The sequence below is a fragment of the Polyodon spathula genome, chromosome 15 (genome assembly GCF_017654505.1).
Source record: "Polyodon spathula isolate WHYD16114869_AA chromosome 15, ASM1765450v1, whole genome shotgun sequence".
Taxonomy (NCBI): Eukaryota; Metazoa; Chordata; class Actinopteri; order Acipenseriformes; family Polyodontidae; genus Polyodon; species Polyodon spathula.
Genome location: NC_054548.1, coordinates 34208413 through 34226584, shown reverse-complemented (window position 1 = coordinate 34226584; position 18172 = coordinate 34208413). Strand labels below are relative to the sequence as shown.

At 41.9% G+C, this 18172-nt stretch overlaps 1 protein-coding gene across 1 annotated transcript in view; it reads right to left on the bottom strand.

The window, feature by feature from the left end:
• LOC121327594 (microtubule-associated tumor suppressor candidate 2-like) overlaps window positions 1–18172 on the bottom strand; it is an 83960-nt gene that overhangs the window by 62337 nt on the left and 3451 nt on the right. Inside the window, exon 3 of the mRNA XM_041271699.1 lies at window positions 7907–8118. Within this exon, the coding sequence (XP_041127633.1) occupies window positions 7907–8118 (212 nt within the window). The remainder of the gene's footprint in view (window positions 1–7906; window positions 8119–18172) is intronic.

Below are 18172 nucleotides of genomic sequence, written 5' to 3'. Positions count from 1 at the left end.
ACCTTCTCGGTCACCACAACCTTGGCCTGGGTTAGCCAGAGGTGTCTGTGAGCGGATACCAGCACCGCTAGAGACCTGCCTGATGCCTGACCTAACTCCCCCATTAGGTCGGTTATCGCCCTTGTTACCGCCAGTAGCTCCCCTGTGTCTGCCTCTGTTGCCCACTCCTGCAGCCTCTCAGCCAGCTGTGCCTGGTACAGGACCAGTGTAGCCATTGCATTGGCCACCCTGACTTGCTTCCGCTTATGCATATGCATATGCGTTTTTTAGCATGGTGTCGGTAGTTCTGCACGGCTTGGATAGGATTAGGGTAGGCACCGTGCCTAGCTGCCCCGGTGTTTTTTAATACCGCGGTGCGTAAGACTCTGCCCGCGCTACTTCGGTACCACGGTGCTGTACCGATATAGGCTAGCACGCCGGTGCGGCACGGTACTCAGTGCACGCAGTACATGCGGTGCATCTCTGCACACGGTGCCCGGTGCGAGCGGTATTTATTGTTGCACTCGGTGCACGCATTGCACATAGTACTCGGTACTCATTGCATACGGTGTTTAGAGTGCACAGTGGTTTCCAACCCGGCGCTATCACGGGCAGGGCTGGCTTCCATGCCTGCGAGACCTGTGGGACCAATATCCCACAGGAGGACAGACACAGCATGTGTGCGCAGTGCCTAGGTCCTGGTTAAGGCTACACCGATGTGAGGTATGCCCAAGGACCCTGTGTGCCCAAACCTGCAGTGCAGGATCACGGAGACGCACGTCTGTAGAGCCTATGTGGCTGGAGCCCAAAGTACCCGCCTAGCGAACACATCCAGCATGCTCACAGCATACTTGGACGGAATTTTGCGTGATGCCCCGCTACCAGAGCCGGTTCCCACAGCTCCGCTAGGTGACCTTAGGTACCGCCTACAGGCTTCATCTCGGGCGAGAGGCAGGACCCTCCGTAGGGTGGTGGATGTGGACGTGGCTGTAGCCAGCCCACGCAGCGACAACCGAGAATGCAGCTCCAGGTTTTCCGCCCTAGACAACCGCCACCGCTGGCCCCGCCCCAGCCTCAGCCGCCCCAACAGGGCCCCTGTAGGCTGGTGGCCTCAGACCCAATTCACAGCACAGCTGCACTTCCGACGCATAGGTGCTCACAACCGTACAATTTGGTTACGTGCTTCAGTTTCGTTTGGGACCCCCTCCTTGTCGTGGCGTCACGTCTACGTTCGTAACAGACCCACTTCAGGCCTCGGTGCTCCAGACTGAAGTGCCAGCCTTGCTGAGTAAGTGCGCCATTCATCTCGTACACCCCTGACATAAAAAGTAGTGTTCCTATTACAGTGACGTAAATCTTAACTAATTAAATTTATTTTCTGTACCACCAATGTGTCTACATTATGTTGCACCACTTTCTATGAGTATATAAACTATATTTGTGTTGCTGAATACAGGACTTTTATTTTGATACCGTGCCTGCGCTGAGCCATTTTGAAAACCGGAAGTAATCATCTTATTGTTGCTAGCCTCACGGAACTCGAGCTGCCTGTGTTTGATTATTTTGCTTAGGCGGCAAATGGTTAAAATTAGGCAAATGGTTAAAACAACACACACACACACACACACACACACACACACACACACACACATATATACGTACATATCCAGGCGCCACCCCCCCCCTCCCCAGATCAGACTGGCTTTATCAAGGGTAGGCATTTATTTTTTAACCTTCGACGCTTCTCTAACATAATTTATAACTCAGACTCCTCATCACCCTTCCTGAAGTATTGAGTTCCCTTGAAACAGAAAAGGCTTTTGACCGCATGGAGTGGGACAATCTTTTTGCTACATTGGACAAGTTAGCTTTGGCCCCAATTTCATATCTTGGGTGAAATTACTGTATTCTTCCTTTTTAGCATCTGTTTGCACTAATAATACATTATCTAACTACTTCCGCAACCGCGCTGCCACACAATAACACTGCTGTACTTGGTATGTATTCAATGAATGTGTATTCACTTTATTAAAACACATTTTCACTAACATAAAACACAAAAAACATACCTGCACAATGCAGTGGTGCAGTCACTGTTTGATTAGTTTCTTGTCCAGTGTTTCCTGTATCGCCCACTGTGTATGTGCCCATAATAGCGCGAGATATGCTCAAATTCAAAAACGGCTTTATTGGCTGTACTCAGCATTGCATTTGATCAAGTACCGTATTACATGTAGTCAGTTTGCCCAAAAACTGATTGCTTGATTCTTACAAGCAGATTATTTTACATTGGTTAGTATAGGAATTATTTTGCCCCAGTGGTTTTATATCACTATATGCGGTTGATTCTTATATCCATGATTCTTATAAATGGAGTGCACTGTGTACACTTTAAACACACAGTTTAAACACTATCAGTTTCTGAGGTTAACACTTTGAAAGTATTTTTTCATTCTGTCTGGCACAGGGATAGAATACAATTCAACAAACAAGTAGCAAAAAGTCCCTAAAGGATTTTAAGGTTGGAGATTCCCTTGTGGGACATGGAAGGGGAAGTATAACACTCTTCTCAAACTTTAACTCAACCTTGAGTTAGAATTCACAGTCTTTCAACGTAATGAGCAGTACAACATGCGTTTGAAACAAAATAAGGAAACTACAAAAGCCTTAGCAACACCCCCAAAGTACTTTGTTATTGACAGTTATTCTTATATTGCCCAACAACCATCACTACATGAAACATAACTGGTTAGAAAAACACTACAACAGCTTTTGACAGCAACACAACCTGCAACACTGATTAAATTTACCATTGTCTTGTTCACAAACCCTATAACATATTAACGGGTAAAACTTTAGTCTAGAAACCAAGTACTGCATTCCATCCGGTTTCTGGAGCTGGACTGGCACTTGGTGTTTTATAAGTATACAATAAGGCCTGACAGGGTGTTCGTATACATCGAATACACGGACACCCTGAAGGTCTTATTGCATGTATAATCCATGTCATAGTGGATTTGAAAAAAGTATAAGTAACTTTTAGGGCAAAGTTTTTTATTAACTATCCTTACGCCAACAAAGGGACCACAAAAGTAGTCCAATTTATAACTTTGAACTACACACTAAGTTAATCTGAGTAAATTGATTTACTGTAAAGCCATAAATATTGCGAGCAAAATAGTTGGCGAATAACACCCATAAAACCTATTTTTCTCCAGAAATGCTGGTGACCTGTTGCAATATAAGAACTATGTACTGTTAGTGGAATTTGATTTAGTACAAAAATGTTTTTTTTCATAATCGAAAAACACATAATAAAAGGCAAATATTTATAGCTTTACGGTTTTACATATTTTTTAGATTAGATATAGGGAAGGGCAAGGTACTAGTGAGAAACGCTATTCAGCAAAGACAATCCCAATTAATTCATCTCCAGAAAATCTAAAAAAAGGCTTACCCCATTGAAGTTATGTCGACTCCCCGTGGCCGAATAACCACTACATTCTTTACTAAACACGCAAACGATCGTGAACCATGTGGTAGTTGTTTGTGGCAAAGTGGTGCGTGAATACAGGTGAGTGCAGTGCAGAGCGGATTAATCACACAGACAATAATTAACAGGTGAAAGGGTGTTTATTGAAATTACATCAATGACCAGAGCCTTATGGCAAACACCTGTAAATAATAAATGATGGAAGTGAGTACAGCGGCGTGTATCATTTCGTTTGTAAAATCCCCAGGTTTGACCCTCAACCAGAAGTCCAGTTTAACACCAACACTAAACACAAAACAAAAACACAGTTCTTAGTGATAATGAATAAGTGCTTGTGGTGTATTACAGTTCTCCATGAAAATACAGGGCTGAAAGTGATGTCCGGGTTTATGCTGGCTTTCACTACAGCTCTGGATCGTGCTACTGGTAGTCTATTAAAAAACAGACAACAGTTAACAAACACTAACAGACACAAGACAAAAACTTACCGTTCACAATACGGCAACACCGACTCCTTGTAGGTTTAAAACACTAACCATTTACCAAGGAACAGATCACTTACACTACGCCCCCTATTTATACCCTCACTCATGACCCTTACCCCCTGACACCTCCAATCCTCTCCCGTCCGAGTCATTGAACTTGGTTTCTGTAGCTTAGCCCCCTTCCTAAATGACTGACTTCCAGCTACCATAAGAATACATTGTCATGCCATTTGATTAAGGGTACTCTGTTCCTTTTACATAGTGCCCTCACAGGTCGGGAAGGAGACCTAACACCAAGAATCATTCGATCACATTGTTACGCCAATCTTCTTCAAATCCCTATGAACTGCATTACACGGCTTGCATCTGATTATAAAACAACATGCCTGGCTACTTAATGTTGAATCTGTCTCTAACAAGTCGCTTTTAATTCATGATTTTATTAAGGATTCTATTCTGGATTTTCTAGCATTAACTGAAACATGGCTTAGAGTTGAGGACAATGTATCCATGATCAAGGCTTCTCCTCCGAACTACTACTTAATTTAGAAAGCATGCCCTTTAGGGACGGGAGGTGGACAACAAATACATAACCAAACCGATGTTTATAGAGGAATATTCATCCTTTGAATTATCTTAACTCTAATTAATGCATTACCTGTTCTTGTAATTATATACTTTCCACCTAAGTTAAATGTATCTTTTTTTACTGAGTTTAGTGGGTTTGTACCAATTGAGTCTGTCAGTTATGATAGGATTCTCATACTTGGGGACTGTAATATCCAGAATACAATGGAGACTTTTTCTGAGATTACTTTACAAGACCTGACGGCATTAGTTATGCATATGAGACCTACTACGTGTTCACTTGACCCAATTCCTACCAAATTATTAAAAGATGTATTTTGTGCCATTAATGTAAGCATCTTAACAATTATAAATGAATCACTTTTCTCTGGTACAGTTTAAGGTCACGGTAAGCCTTTGCTCAAAAAAAAAACAACCTTGATCCTAAAGCACTTAGTAACTATAGCCAATATCCAATCTCCCATTTTTAGCCAAGATTTTAGACGGAGTTGTTGCCATCCAATTACATACATATCTAGCTTGTAATACTGTATTTGAGAAATTTCAATCTAGATTTTGTGCTGCACACAGCACAGACGGCCCTTGTTAGGGTAGTAAATGATCGCTTGTTTAATTCTGACTCTGGATTCCCTTCAATTTGAATTCTCCTAGATCTTAGTGATGCTTTTGACACTGTCGATCATTCCATTCTGCTTGGAAGTGTTCTGTTCTGGTTTAGGTCTTATCTTTCGGTTAGGTTCCAGTATGTCTCTATCGGGGAGACACAGTCAGATTTGTCAGACGTTAGCTGCAGTGTTCCACAGGGCTCTATTATAGGTTCCCCGTTATTCTCTCTATGCTGCCCTTAGGCGACATTGTCCGCAGGCACAGAGTTAATTTACATTGTTACGCAGATGACACCCAGTAATATTTATCCATGAATCCAGGCAATCCTTCTACTGAGAAGATATTATCTGCTTGCTTTGCTGGCATCAAGTGTTGGATGTTATGTAACTTCTTAATGCTGAATTCAGATAAAATAGAGATCATACTTGTGGGCTCACAGCATCAACAACAACAAAAAAAAAGATGAATTATGTAAGTTAGACCTTAGCAGTCTCTCTTCCGAACTAAAATTAGAAATTAGAAATTTGGGGGTCATCTTTGATCCTAATCTATCTTTTGAGAATCATATTAGGAAAATAACTAAAATAAAATTATAAATATAATATAATTTGCGAAATCGAGCTAAGCTTAGGTCAAGTATCCTTGCACCTGATGCTGAGAAGATGATGCATGTGTTTGTTTCATCAAGGATTGTCCACTGCAGTGCACTTTCCTCTGGTATCTCAAAACGCCTGGCATCCCTCCTACATCTTATTCAGAACACAACTGCAAGAATTCTGACTAAAACCAAGAAAAGTGACCATATTACCCTGCCTTAGCATTTTTACATTGGCTCCCGGTGGAATATAGAATTGATTTTAAGACTGCTGCTAACATATAAGGCCCTTAATGGTCTAGCACCTGTTTATCTGCAGGAGTTGCTGATCCCATACCATCTTTGCTGCACTCTGAGATCACAGGATGTAGGGCTGCTTGTTGTTCCAAGGGTCAACACAAGTAATACAGGAGGTAGGGCTTTATCCTGTAGAGCACCAAAATTATGGAATGCTCTCCCTGTATTTATTAGGGAAGCAGATACCGTTACATTTTTTAAATCAAGACTTAAAATGTATTATTATGAATTGGCCTGTTTATCTTAATAGGTTTGAATGTAACATTGAATTGCTGCTTTTAGTGTGCTATTATTGCATCATAGTATCTTACTATTTTTTATTGTACTATTATGTAAAAGTGTATATACGCATGTCTATATTGGCACCTATGTTTATATGTATTTATTTATTTTACACTATTATTCTACACTGTTATTAATCTGTCTGATGATGTGACAGTGGTAGATGTATATGTATTATGTTATACTAATGTTTTGTTTTATCTTAATGTATCATTCTCTTTGGTATGTTTTTGTGACAGAGATCGAATGATTCATGGTGTTAGATCTCTCTCCCGACCTGTGAGGGCACTATGTAAAAGGAACAGAGTACCCTTAATCAAATGGCATTACAATTTATTCCTCAGGGTAGATGGAAGTCAGTCATTTAGGAAGGGGGCTGAGCTATGGCACCCAAGTTCAATGACTTGGACTGGAGACGGCGTGGCATCCGAGGATTGGAGGGGTGGATGCACTCGTTAACCTAGGGGTCATGAGCAGTGGTATAAATAAGGGGCGTAGCGTAAGTGATCTGTTCCTTTGTAAATGGTTAGTGTTTTAACCTGCAAGGATTCTGTGTTGCCGTATTTTGCAATTATTTAAATTATTTTGTCGTGTGTGTTAGTGTTTTGTTAACTGTTGTCTGTTAATAGACTACCAGTAGCACAATCCGGAGCTGGAGCGAAAGCCAGCATAAACCCGGATATCACTTTCACTCCTGCATTTCACGGAGAACTGTAATACACCACGAGCACTTATTCACTGTCCCTAGGAGCTGTGTCTGTGTTTTGTGTTTAGTGTTGGTGTGTAAAAACTGGACTTTTGAGTTACGTGTTAAACCCAGGGATTTACAAATACCGAATGATACATGCCGCTATATCACTCCATCATTATTATTTACAGGTGTTCGCCATAAGGCTCTGGACATTGCTAATTAAAATCAATAAACACCCTTGCACCTGGAAATTGTTGTCTGTCTTTGTTTTGTTCCGTGTCTGTTGTGTCTGTCTGCTTTGGCCACCATGCCATTTTGTTTTGTATAAGTGTTTGTTTTGTGTTCAACCTTTTTATTTATAGTTATTTATAATAAACCTGCACAACAGTGCTTCTATACCCCAGTACTGTGACTATGTCCTCCCTGGTCTGATGTCACCCGCAAGCCATCTTGCAACAGGTATTTCTTTCTGTTTTGCAATCTTTCAGTTCATTTAATTGTTCTTCATCCAAATCATTATGTCTACTTAGTTTTTTGGGATTTTTTTTTTTCTGGTAATTGGTCACTCAGTTTTATAGTTACTGTACATCTATAACTATAAACAAGATGGCTATTGGTATTTCAAATTCTGTGAGGCAGCGCAGTGATTTTGAATATGTGACAAGTCTCCAAATGTCCGTACCCATCCAATATACAGACAGCTGGAACCTTGCTCAACGAATCGCATTGCTTGTTTCATGTTTCGTTGCCAGATCTGGATTATAAATAAATCTAGTAATACTTCAAGCGGATAGGTCACTTACAGCATGTGTTACAAAAGGAAGTATAGGGGAATCACATTTTAATTTTTTTATCCAAGTCAACCTAATCTGGTAGCTGCAGGACTTTACCTTCTGACAAAAGTGCTGGGTGGTGATGGCAAAGACCTCCAAGCCCAGCGTGGCTCTCCTCAGCTCCTCCTGCAGACTCTGAAGTTGCCTAGCCTGCTCCTCACACTTATCCTTCAGCTTCTGCACAATCTGTCGCTCTGCCTCCCTAGACTGAGAATCAGCCTTGGCAGATATCCCATTTCGTAGGATGCCAGCTTTCTGTCTTGTGTGTCCTTAGAGAGAGAGAAGAACAAATGTAATGTTCTTGAGATTACTTCACAAACAGGCTTCCTTACTTCTGAAGTTTATTGACTGTCACATGCCTCCATTTGGCTAGGCAGGGATCAGCAAAACCACATGTTAAGGTTTACCCTACCCATTAGTGCCAATTAAACTGTAAAGAGCCAAACCCTGATGTAGTCATCAAATATTTTTTGATAGTTTTGAGCCATTAAAACTGAGCAAAGGAATTGCAGTATAGCCCCATCTTACTAACATATTATCTCGGGTAACTTGCTGTGCAATAAATGTCAAAACAAACCTACTCTGCTTGAAAGAAGCTCTGGACTGAATGGCAGGTTGTGCTCTAATGACACTGAATTCACTAATGGTTCAAAACTAAATTAAAACAATAAACACATAATACTGTATGTCCACTGTTAAATAAACTGCATTATTAATTGCAGCCCAAAATAATATAAATCCCATTATGCACTTCCCACAGTTTTTACTGTTTGCATTGTATATTTTAGCTACAAGACTCACCTTTTCCATAGTCCTTTCAAATAATAATAATAATAAAACATTTAAAACTGTTTAAAACTGTCCTATTCACATCTTACAATTACTGGTTTTGAAATTGAAAATACAGATTTGCACATATGAAGGTTAATGTAAGGGTCATTCCACGCCAACCAGAAAAGGGGCATTTTGTTGCCCGACCGTCTTAGATTTTGCTAGAAAAATTAACCTGGGGGGTTTTCGGACCTGCTGAGTTCAGAAATATGTAATTGCATCATTAAGGATAATGTGAATGAAATGTCAGCATTCATTACAAATGGCCCCACCACTACAGCTAATTGCTTTGATAAAATGGTTGATGTCTGATGATCAGCAATTAGTTCAATGAAAATATGCTTTCATCCCCCCAACTCTAAGTATCTTTATGGCATGTAAATCTGTATATTAAAAAATGGATCAGAGACTTCCTTTAACCTGAGAAATACATACATACAGTATTATTTTATGTATTTGACCTTTTTCTACTTCATGAAAGAAAATCTCCAATCAAGTACACACCCTCTGAATGTTGTCTGTCAATGGCGTTGTTTACATGCACAAGTCATGACAGTTTTCCTCATGACCTGTTTGCCGTACTTTTCAGGAATGTGTTGCTGTGCAGTTCTGATTTAGGAAAAAAAACGTCCGTGCCAATGCAGATTAATCAATTCATAGTTGTTTAGGGAGGGGATATTTAAATGTCTGTGTCTGCCTAGTAATTAGGAAAAGAACGACTGAATATCGTGAGGAGAGTTTCATGCGTTGCCATGAAGATAAAAACATTTAACAAGAGAAATTAATTCACGTGCTGTAGTGCATATTCTGAATTACGCCGCCTATTTGCTACTTGCTTGTCTGGTTACCTTTCCACACACACACACACACACACACACACACACACACACACACACACATTTTATATAAAATATAATTTCTACAAGTTTTACTACTTAGAATTTATATTTGTGTTGTACAAGGTAGGAGAGATTTCGATCAGATTGGATTCTGTGCTGCGAGTGACACACATGCAAGATCAATCATGCTACTTTTGTTTTAGATTAAAAACTACTTTAGTTTTTATAGTTTTTTATGTGCAAATACCAGTTTACACACTAGTTTATTTTGAAATGTTTATTTTATTATAGTTTTTCATTTTTTGAAGTAGTGCTTTTATATGTGGTAAGTTAGAAAATAAACACTTATGTTTAATTGTTCATTTAAGTATGGTGTTTTGGCTGTGCAGATGTTTGATATGTAGGGCCCTAAAGCATAGTGCTGATATGCTCCTTGCAAAGGAGTCGGCTCTTTTGTACAGTGGTATTAATGCTATGCTTTGCACCTATCAGCCACCATGCACAACTGTGACTTCAACTATAACAAAGCGCTGCCTCTCATACCACTTCACTTGCTAGCTACCGTTATCACTTGGGGGAAAACTTACAATGTTCATAGTTGCTATTACATTGTGCCAATTTGTAGCCTTTTTTCTGACAGCACTGATTAAAACCGTTTAGAAAGTTTTTTTTGTCATATTTTTTCATGCATTTCTACATTCATCACTGCTGTCAATAAATCAAACACTCATGTGGTTATAAAACAAAAAACAAAAAAACTAACTAACAAATCACTGATTTTTAAAACTGAAAAATCTGAAATCAGGAAAAAAATAAATCCAAAAATTCAAAGTAATAAAACTGATTTTTATTATGATGTGCTTGAATAAAACTTTTGAGTTGTATCCGATAGTTTGTTTTTCATTTTAATACTGATGATGTTTAAAATACACGGTGATGGTGACTGCCATCAGCAGTTCTAGCGTTGAAGTAGTCGATAAATGTACAGTGTGTGTGTGTGTTTGTTGGGGGGGGGGGTCTGGTCTGTACGGCCTTTCTGCTGGGGATTACGTAATATTAAGTCAGAAGAACGGGATCTTGACTGCTGAAGCCTCGTGAGTTTTACATTATTTTTAAAAACAGTTCACAAACCATGTTCACTCCTATTTAGGTGTGTGGCAAAGTGCCCCGCCCCTATGTGTATTTTGTGTTGTATGTTGTGTGTTAATGTTGGTGTATATTCATTGGTACACGGGATATAAATGGGTCTGTGTAACACAAGTGTTTATTTGTATATGTATATTTGTATTTAGGCACAAGGATTGCATAGCACTTCACGTGCAAGTAAAATGTAATAATATGTGAGCACGGGGAATTGCACTTTATTAATTCACGTGCAGTTGTACCGCGACTCCAATTGAATGATTGATTAGCAATCGAGTCTCGGTACAGCTGCATATAAACATCATGTTTTCACTCACTCGAGGTTGAGAGATAGAGGAAAAGAAGCGTAACTATAAATATCAATTGGTACGAGTGTAACTAGCAATTGATATTTATGGTTGGTTGTCTGTCTCGCTTTCACAACCCAGAGTGAGTGAAAACATGCTGTTTTTATGCAGCTGTAAGTCATCAAAACAAAGTGATTTTGTTTATCGTGTTTACACAATCGCAGTCCTAGAAGCCCACTTCAGTATGAACGTGTTAACACGATCCCGGCCCTTAAAAGGTTAATACGCTAGTTCCAAAGCCAAGATTTTTGTGGATCTATGATCTAAGTCTGTAGAACCTAGTACAGGTATGGGGAGAAGCCCTCAGGTCTGCATTGCAAATGTCATTGATAGACACACCCTGGAATAAAGCCCACAAAGTTGCCATGCCCCTAAGAAATGGGCACTATGCTTTCTGGAGGGGGCAAGTTGGCCAGCTCAGGCAGTTCTGCATGAGTCTGCTATCCATTTGGTCAGCCTCTGCCTAGACAAGGCTTGACCATGGGACTTTATCCCAGAGCAGACAACACATTGTCTGGGCAGCCTGCAACTTTTTGTCCTATCAACATAGCAGCATATGGAGCTGCAGCTCTCTGTCAGACTGGAAGGATGTAAAAAGATGTCTTGAAATCCACAGACTGGTTGACATAGTGTTCAGCAGAAGGCACGAGCGTAACCCTTGTTCTGGCCTCTTTAAAAATTAAACAGGTACTCACAAAGGAGAAAACTCTGCATCTCGCTCACCTGCTTGCGAAGGTGACAGCAAGCAAACAGTTTGCTTCAGTGATAAGATTTGAGCTCAGCTGAATGCATGGGCTCAAATGAAGGCTTCAAGAGTGCATTGAGCACCCATAGGCGCAGTTCCCGGGGGGGGGGGGGGCAGTACATGTATTTGTCCTCCCCACACGCGCATACATTTTTACGACCCCTTAACAATATTTTTAAATGGTTTTATGATTCAGAACTGTTAACTTGTTTTGTTGGGATTGTAAAGCACCAGATTCTCCACATCCTCCTTATTTCACACAATGAACTAGTCCGAGCCTGTGAACCTGACACGCCTCATTGCTTGCATATGTGTCATTGATGAAGTTGATGCGTTCAATAATGTGTTTTTTTTTTTTTTTTAATGGAAATTCGATTTTGTTTTAAGCTGCTTCCTGCAAAACAAACAAACAAACAAACAAACATAACAACAGAGTGCAACAATTAGATGGCAGCAGTGAAAAACTGACAGAAGTTAGTGAGGTAGGATTTTTTTATATGTAAAATATATGGGCTAATCTTACACACAAATGATTTTGGGAAACTTAATGCCGCTTCTATTATTTACCAAAAACGCTTTCATATGAATATGTTTAATTAAGGGGACAGATGAAAAAATGCAAAGTGAAAACAAAATTGAAATAGAAAAGTGTTTTGATGAAATGTAGCTTATCATTTTGTGAAGGTAATCGCTGAGACTAATGTAATTTCGACCTCATACACAACTTGATTCCAACTTGTATTAGCTAGCTAGCTACAACACATATGAAACCTATGCATAGATAGTTGTGATAGACTGTTTAATAAAGAATTTGCTGTAGATGCAAGTAATAAATTAGTTGGGAATTTAAGCATCATTTTGCTGCAAAATCTAAAACAGCTTGTACCATTTACAAGTATTATACCTATTTTTAGCAATAAAACTTTTCAAGCCGACCGGTTTCACATTTTATCCCTGGTTACACTGCGAGGAGTCAATTAAGGGAGTACAGTACTGTGCCTTTTCTGTGCAAAGGCATGATAAATGAAACTAATATATAGTTGTTGTTTAGGCAACAAACAAGTGTGTGTGTGTGTGTGTGGGGGGGGGGGGGGGGGGGGGTGAAATGGGCAAAATTATTAAAAACATTTCTTATCCCTGTCGTTTCAAAACTTGACATCTGTGTTTAGAATAATTTGTCGTGTTGTCACGCCTTATTTTCCTAAATTGTCACACGTTTCATCCCCCCCACCTTACAGTACAGATCGGCGCCCATGTGAGCACCTCGTTTAACCTCCAGCAAGGAACAATGTCCTTCATAGGTGGCTAAAGGGGCCAGACCTAGAACTAGGAGCACCTTGTCCCGGTGCCTGATTTCCACTACACACAGTAGGAGCAAGTCAAGCGTTGGGAAGGCATATAACAGTGGTGTGCCAAGGCATCTACTGCCAGCGGGTCCCTGTCTCCTATTATGGAGAGCCAGAGGGGATAGTGGGTTGATTCCTGGGAGGCAAGAGATCTATCTCTGCTCTCCCGAACCTCTCCCAAATGAGGCTACCACCTCAGGGTTCACCTCCACTCTGAGGCACTGGGACCCTCCTTGAGAGGAGCAGCTGCCTAGTTATTTTCACCCTGGGCAGATGTACTTCCCACAGTGAGAATAGGTTCTCGTGTGCCCAGAGCAAAGCTTACAGGCCACGCAATGGAGACTGGCTGACCTAAGGCCGCCTTTGTGGTTGACGTAAGCCACCACAGTTGCGTTGTCTGCCCGGACATGCACATGCCTCCCTCGAACCTCCTGCAACAAATGCTGCAAGGCTAATTAAACTGCCTGCAGTTCCAAACCATTATGTGGAGTGCCATTCTACACAGCGCCCCAGCCGAGGCTGGAGAGGTTATAAGAGGTAATGGTTACATTTTGCACTTGATAGGGAATTAACTGTTGCATTATTAAGGTCCTGTCACAAAGGCGGCCGGAGTGGGTGGCATCAGACCAGAGCCAGGAAATAAGCAACAAGAGAGAGGTGGAGTTCGGTGGAGCTGAGCGAATGGTCTCGCTCAGCATTTAATAAATGAACAGACAGAAAATAAATGGTTGTAACAAACAAAAACAGGACATGGCACATTTGCCAAAATAAACAGACAAACAAAACGGACTAAACAAAGCACGGTGAGCAGACATTTAACTAAGACTACTAATATTATTATTATTATTATTATTATTATTATTATTATTATTATTATTATTATTATTATTACCTCCATCTCCAATCCCGTTCTCCACTCACCGAACACACAACCCTGAGTATATGAAAACATGCTGCTTTTATGCAGCTGTACCGAGACTCGACTGCTAATCTTTCATTCAATTGGAGTCGCAGTACAACTGCACGTGAATTAATAAAGTGCAATTCCCTGTGCTCACATATTATTACTTTTTACTTGCACGGTAAGTGCTGTGCAATCCTCATGCCTAAATACAAATATACATTTTAACACTTGTGTTACACAGACCCATTTATATCCGTGTACCAATGATTATACACCAACATTAACACACAACATATAACAGAAAATACACACAGGGGCGGGCACTTTGCCAAATATACCCCCCCTTGTGCAAATCACACATGGCCTCAATGGCCACCTCCCCCCATAAAATCCTAAAAGTCTCGCTCAAAGTCCTGGGCCAAGAACAGGGACTTTAAGGGGTTGACTTTAAGGCTGCTACTGGCCATGCTGTCAGCAAATGTGCTGACAGTGGGGCAAATCTCTCCTCCCGCTATACCTCTGGCAGCGGAAATGCTGCCAATGGTGCGGCTGTCAGCAGATGTTGATGCTCCTTCAGCCGGGGCAAGTCCAGCAGCGTAAAAGCTGCTGGGGTTGGTGGTCTCTAAACCTGCCCTAAGATCTCCTGCAGCGAAACTGCTGCGGGTGAAGGTGGTCTCCTGACCTCTCCCCCCTTTATAGCCGGCAGCTCCCTCTGGCAACCCCAGGCGATGCGGAATGGCTGGCAACCCCAGGCGATGCCAGGCAGGCATCCCTGGGTGAAGCGAGGCAGGCATCCTTGGGCGAAGCGAGACAGGCATCCTTGGGCGAAGCGAGGCAGGGAGTCAGGACAAGCTGGGGTGCGGACGTTGGCCCTCTTCCCGGCAACTGCAGCCGGGCGGTTCTTCCCTGTTCTTCCCTGTGCCTTGCATAGGCTGCTGAGGACCGCCAGCATCTAGTCCTGGTCCTTCTGGTGCAGGGAGAGGCAGCTCCTGCTTCTCTCCCCCTGATGGTGCAGGAAGTGATACCAGCAGGCATTCATCCTCTGCTGGTGGGGGAAGTGATACCAGCAGAAATTCATCCTCTGCTGGTGGGGGAAGTGATACCAGCAGGCATTCACCCTCTGCTGGTGGACGGGGACACAGCAGGCATTCACGCTCTGGTGGTGGACGGGAACCCAGCAGGCATTCACCCTCTGCTGATAGACAGGGATCCAGCAGGCATTCACCCTCTGCTGGTGGACAGGGACCTAGCAGGAATTCACCCTCTGCTGGTGGACAGAGACCCAGCAGGCATTCACCCTCTGCTGGTGGACGTGGCGGAGGCAGAGGCAGCTCCTGCTGCTCCGCTCCTGCCAGTGGAGGTGGTGGAGGCAGAGGCAGCACCTGCTGCTCTGCTCCTGCCGATGGAGGTGGCGGAGGCGTGTAGACTCCTGGCGATGGAGGTGGGAGCGGCGTGTAGTCTCCTGGCAGAGGAGGTGGGAGCGGCATGTAGTCTACCCTTATTACAGGGAACTGGTGCGGCTCTCCCTCACTTGCAGGGGACTGGTGCGGCTCTCCCTCACTTGCAGGGGACAGGTGCATTGGCTCCTCTCCCTCTGGTCCTGGAGACAGTGTCAGGGCTTCTCCTGATGAGACCAGAGGCGAGGCCCCTCCCATATCGGCAAGGTAGTTGAACACCATGGCTGCGATGTCTCAAAGGGACACTGGGTGTTGTTGATGTTCCCAAGTTTCCCAATGCTCCCCATCTCGGGCCCACAGCAGGTTGATCACCTTCGGGAGATCTCTTTCCATCTCCCTAGATGGTGGCCCTCGAGCAAGCAGAGCTTCTCCCACCGACGCTGGAGATGGAAACAGCAGGCACTCTCTCTCTGATGGTGGAGACTTGGGCTGTTGATGCTCTGACTCCCCCCTTGCGGGCTTTGGACGCTCGGCCTCCTTCCACACAGGCTGTGGAGGTGAAACCAGCAGGCATTCTTTGCTGTTGGAGACTTGGGCTGTGGATGCTCTGCCTTCCTCTTCCCCTTTCCCCTTCTCTGCCTTCTTCTCCTCACCTTCCTCTCCTGGGTCAGTTCCTCCTCCTCCTCTTGGAAGGGGCAGACAGCCACCGGGTTCCCGAACTCCCCACAGGCAAGGCACCAGCCTTGGTCCTCTAGACCACCGAGGAGGTCCTCCAGATCCTGGCAGCCATCTCTCCAGCTCCAGCCTTCCATTTCTTATTTTTTATATATATATATATATATATATATATATATATATATATATATATATATATATATATATATATATATTTTTTTTTTAAACCAGAAACTGCAGTTCCTGCTCTGGTCTGCATCTAGGAGGCACTGGTAATCCCAGTTCTGACAAACACGTGTCACAAAGACGGCCAGAGTGGGTGGCGTCAGACCACAGCCAGGAAATAAACAATAAGAGGTGGAGTTTGGTGGAGCTAAGCAGATGGTCTCGCTCAGCATTTAATGAATGAGCAGACAGACAGAAAAAAAACGTTATATAACAAACAAAAACGGGACATGGCACATTCGGCAAAATAAACAGACAAACAAAACGGACTAAACAAAACACAGTGAGCAGATATTTAACTACGACTAATATTATTATTATTACTTCCGTCTCCAATCCCATTCTCCACTCACTGAACACACAACCCTGAGTATGTGAAAACATGCTGCTTTTATGCAGCTGTACCGAGACTCGATTGCTAATCAATCATTCAGTTGGAGTCGTAGTACAACTGCACGTGAATTAATACAGTGCAATTCCCCGTGCTCACATATTATTACTTTTTACTTGCACGTGAAGTGCTGTGCAATCCTCGTGCCTAAATACAAATATACATTTTAAACACTTGTGTTACACAGACCCGTTTATATCCCGTGTACCAATGACTATACACCAACATTAACACGCAACATATAAACACAACATTAACACATAACATAGGTCCCAACCCTATCCCCACTGAAATCTGAACCTGGTGGAACCACAGGTAAAATGGTATTCGAGACATTAACCACAGAGCAGGTAAACATGCACCCAGTTCCCTTTTCTTTATAAACACATTTAGTTTATATTTATAACAAAACAACAACAGCTTGAGAATCTGTCATGAATAAATTCAATTCTGATTATAAGTTGCTTTTTAATAAAGCTCATCCTGTATCTCCACTTTATCCCTCCCGTGAATCAAGAAATGATGAGTCTACTTGGAGGTAGATTCACATTAAAGTGAGGGTTTCAAATACCATTCATGAACATATACAGTAGGTCTTGCTGATCTGTCAAAAATGGCTGGAGCGGCATTATGTATTTCATTCAGCTATAAACTATGGCCCATCAAGTTAAATAAACTTTAGTATTGTAAGACCAGTTATGGATATTTCATAGATATAAAATGGTGTTATAGAGCTATTAAATTGTAATGTGATTTTTGTGAATATATTATAATGCTATGTAGCTGTACAAGGTATGTGTACCATGCTACATTACAGAACATGGAATGGATGCAAATACATTTAAGTGATCTTAAAATGGCACAGTATTAGTGCATTCAACATCAATGAAACAGCCATAACTGATCTTGGAATAGCATGGCAGTGTCTACTATAGAGGAATTCAAGCTATGAGATTTTTTTAGGAAGAAAGAGAAGCATGAATAAAACTATGTTTGATAAGTAATTATCCTTGTGTGTTCCTCTTGAGTATGGTGCTTGAAATCTCAAAGCTGTTGGTTTACGGCAGGTCACATTTGCTAATGGAGATCTTTAGACAAAGCTTGACAGCTGTATGGAGCTCTGAAGAATTCTTATGCCAGCTTTGTTGTAACATAATGTAACATATCTTAACAACAATGCTTTTCAAATTGTACGGAATGTTTTGACCTCATACTTGGCAAACAGACAAGAAATAACCAGTTGGCAGTATAGCAGTTATACTTTGAAGCTGATAGACAGTCTTCTCCAGTGGAATGTTGTGCCTTTAAGGAGCTTATAATGCAAATTATGAATGCAACTGTATTATCACACAGCAAAGAAGCCTTTATTAGTGAATGATGAAGACAGTTACCAAATTATACACAGTAGAACTCCAAACAACCGCATGTCCAACTGCACGCCAAACAACCGCATGTTCAATCACACACTGTCGTGCATATT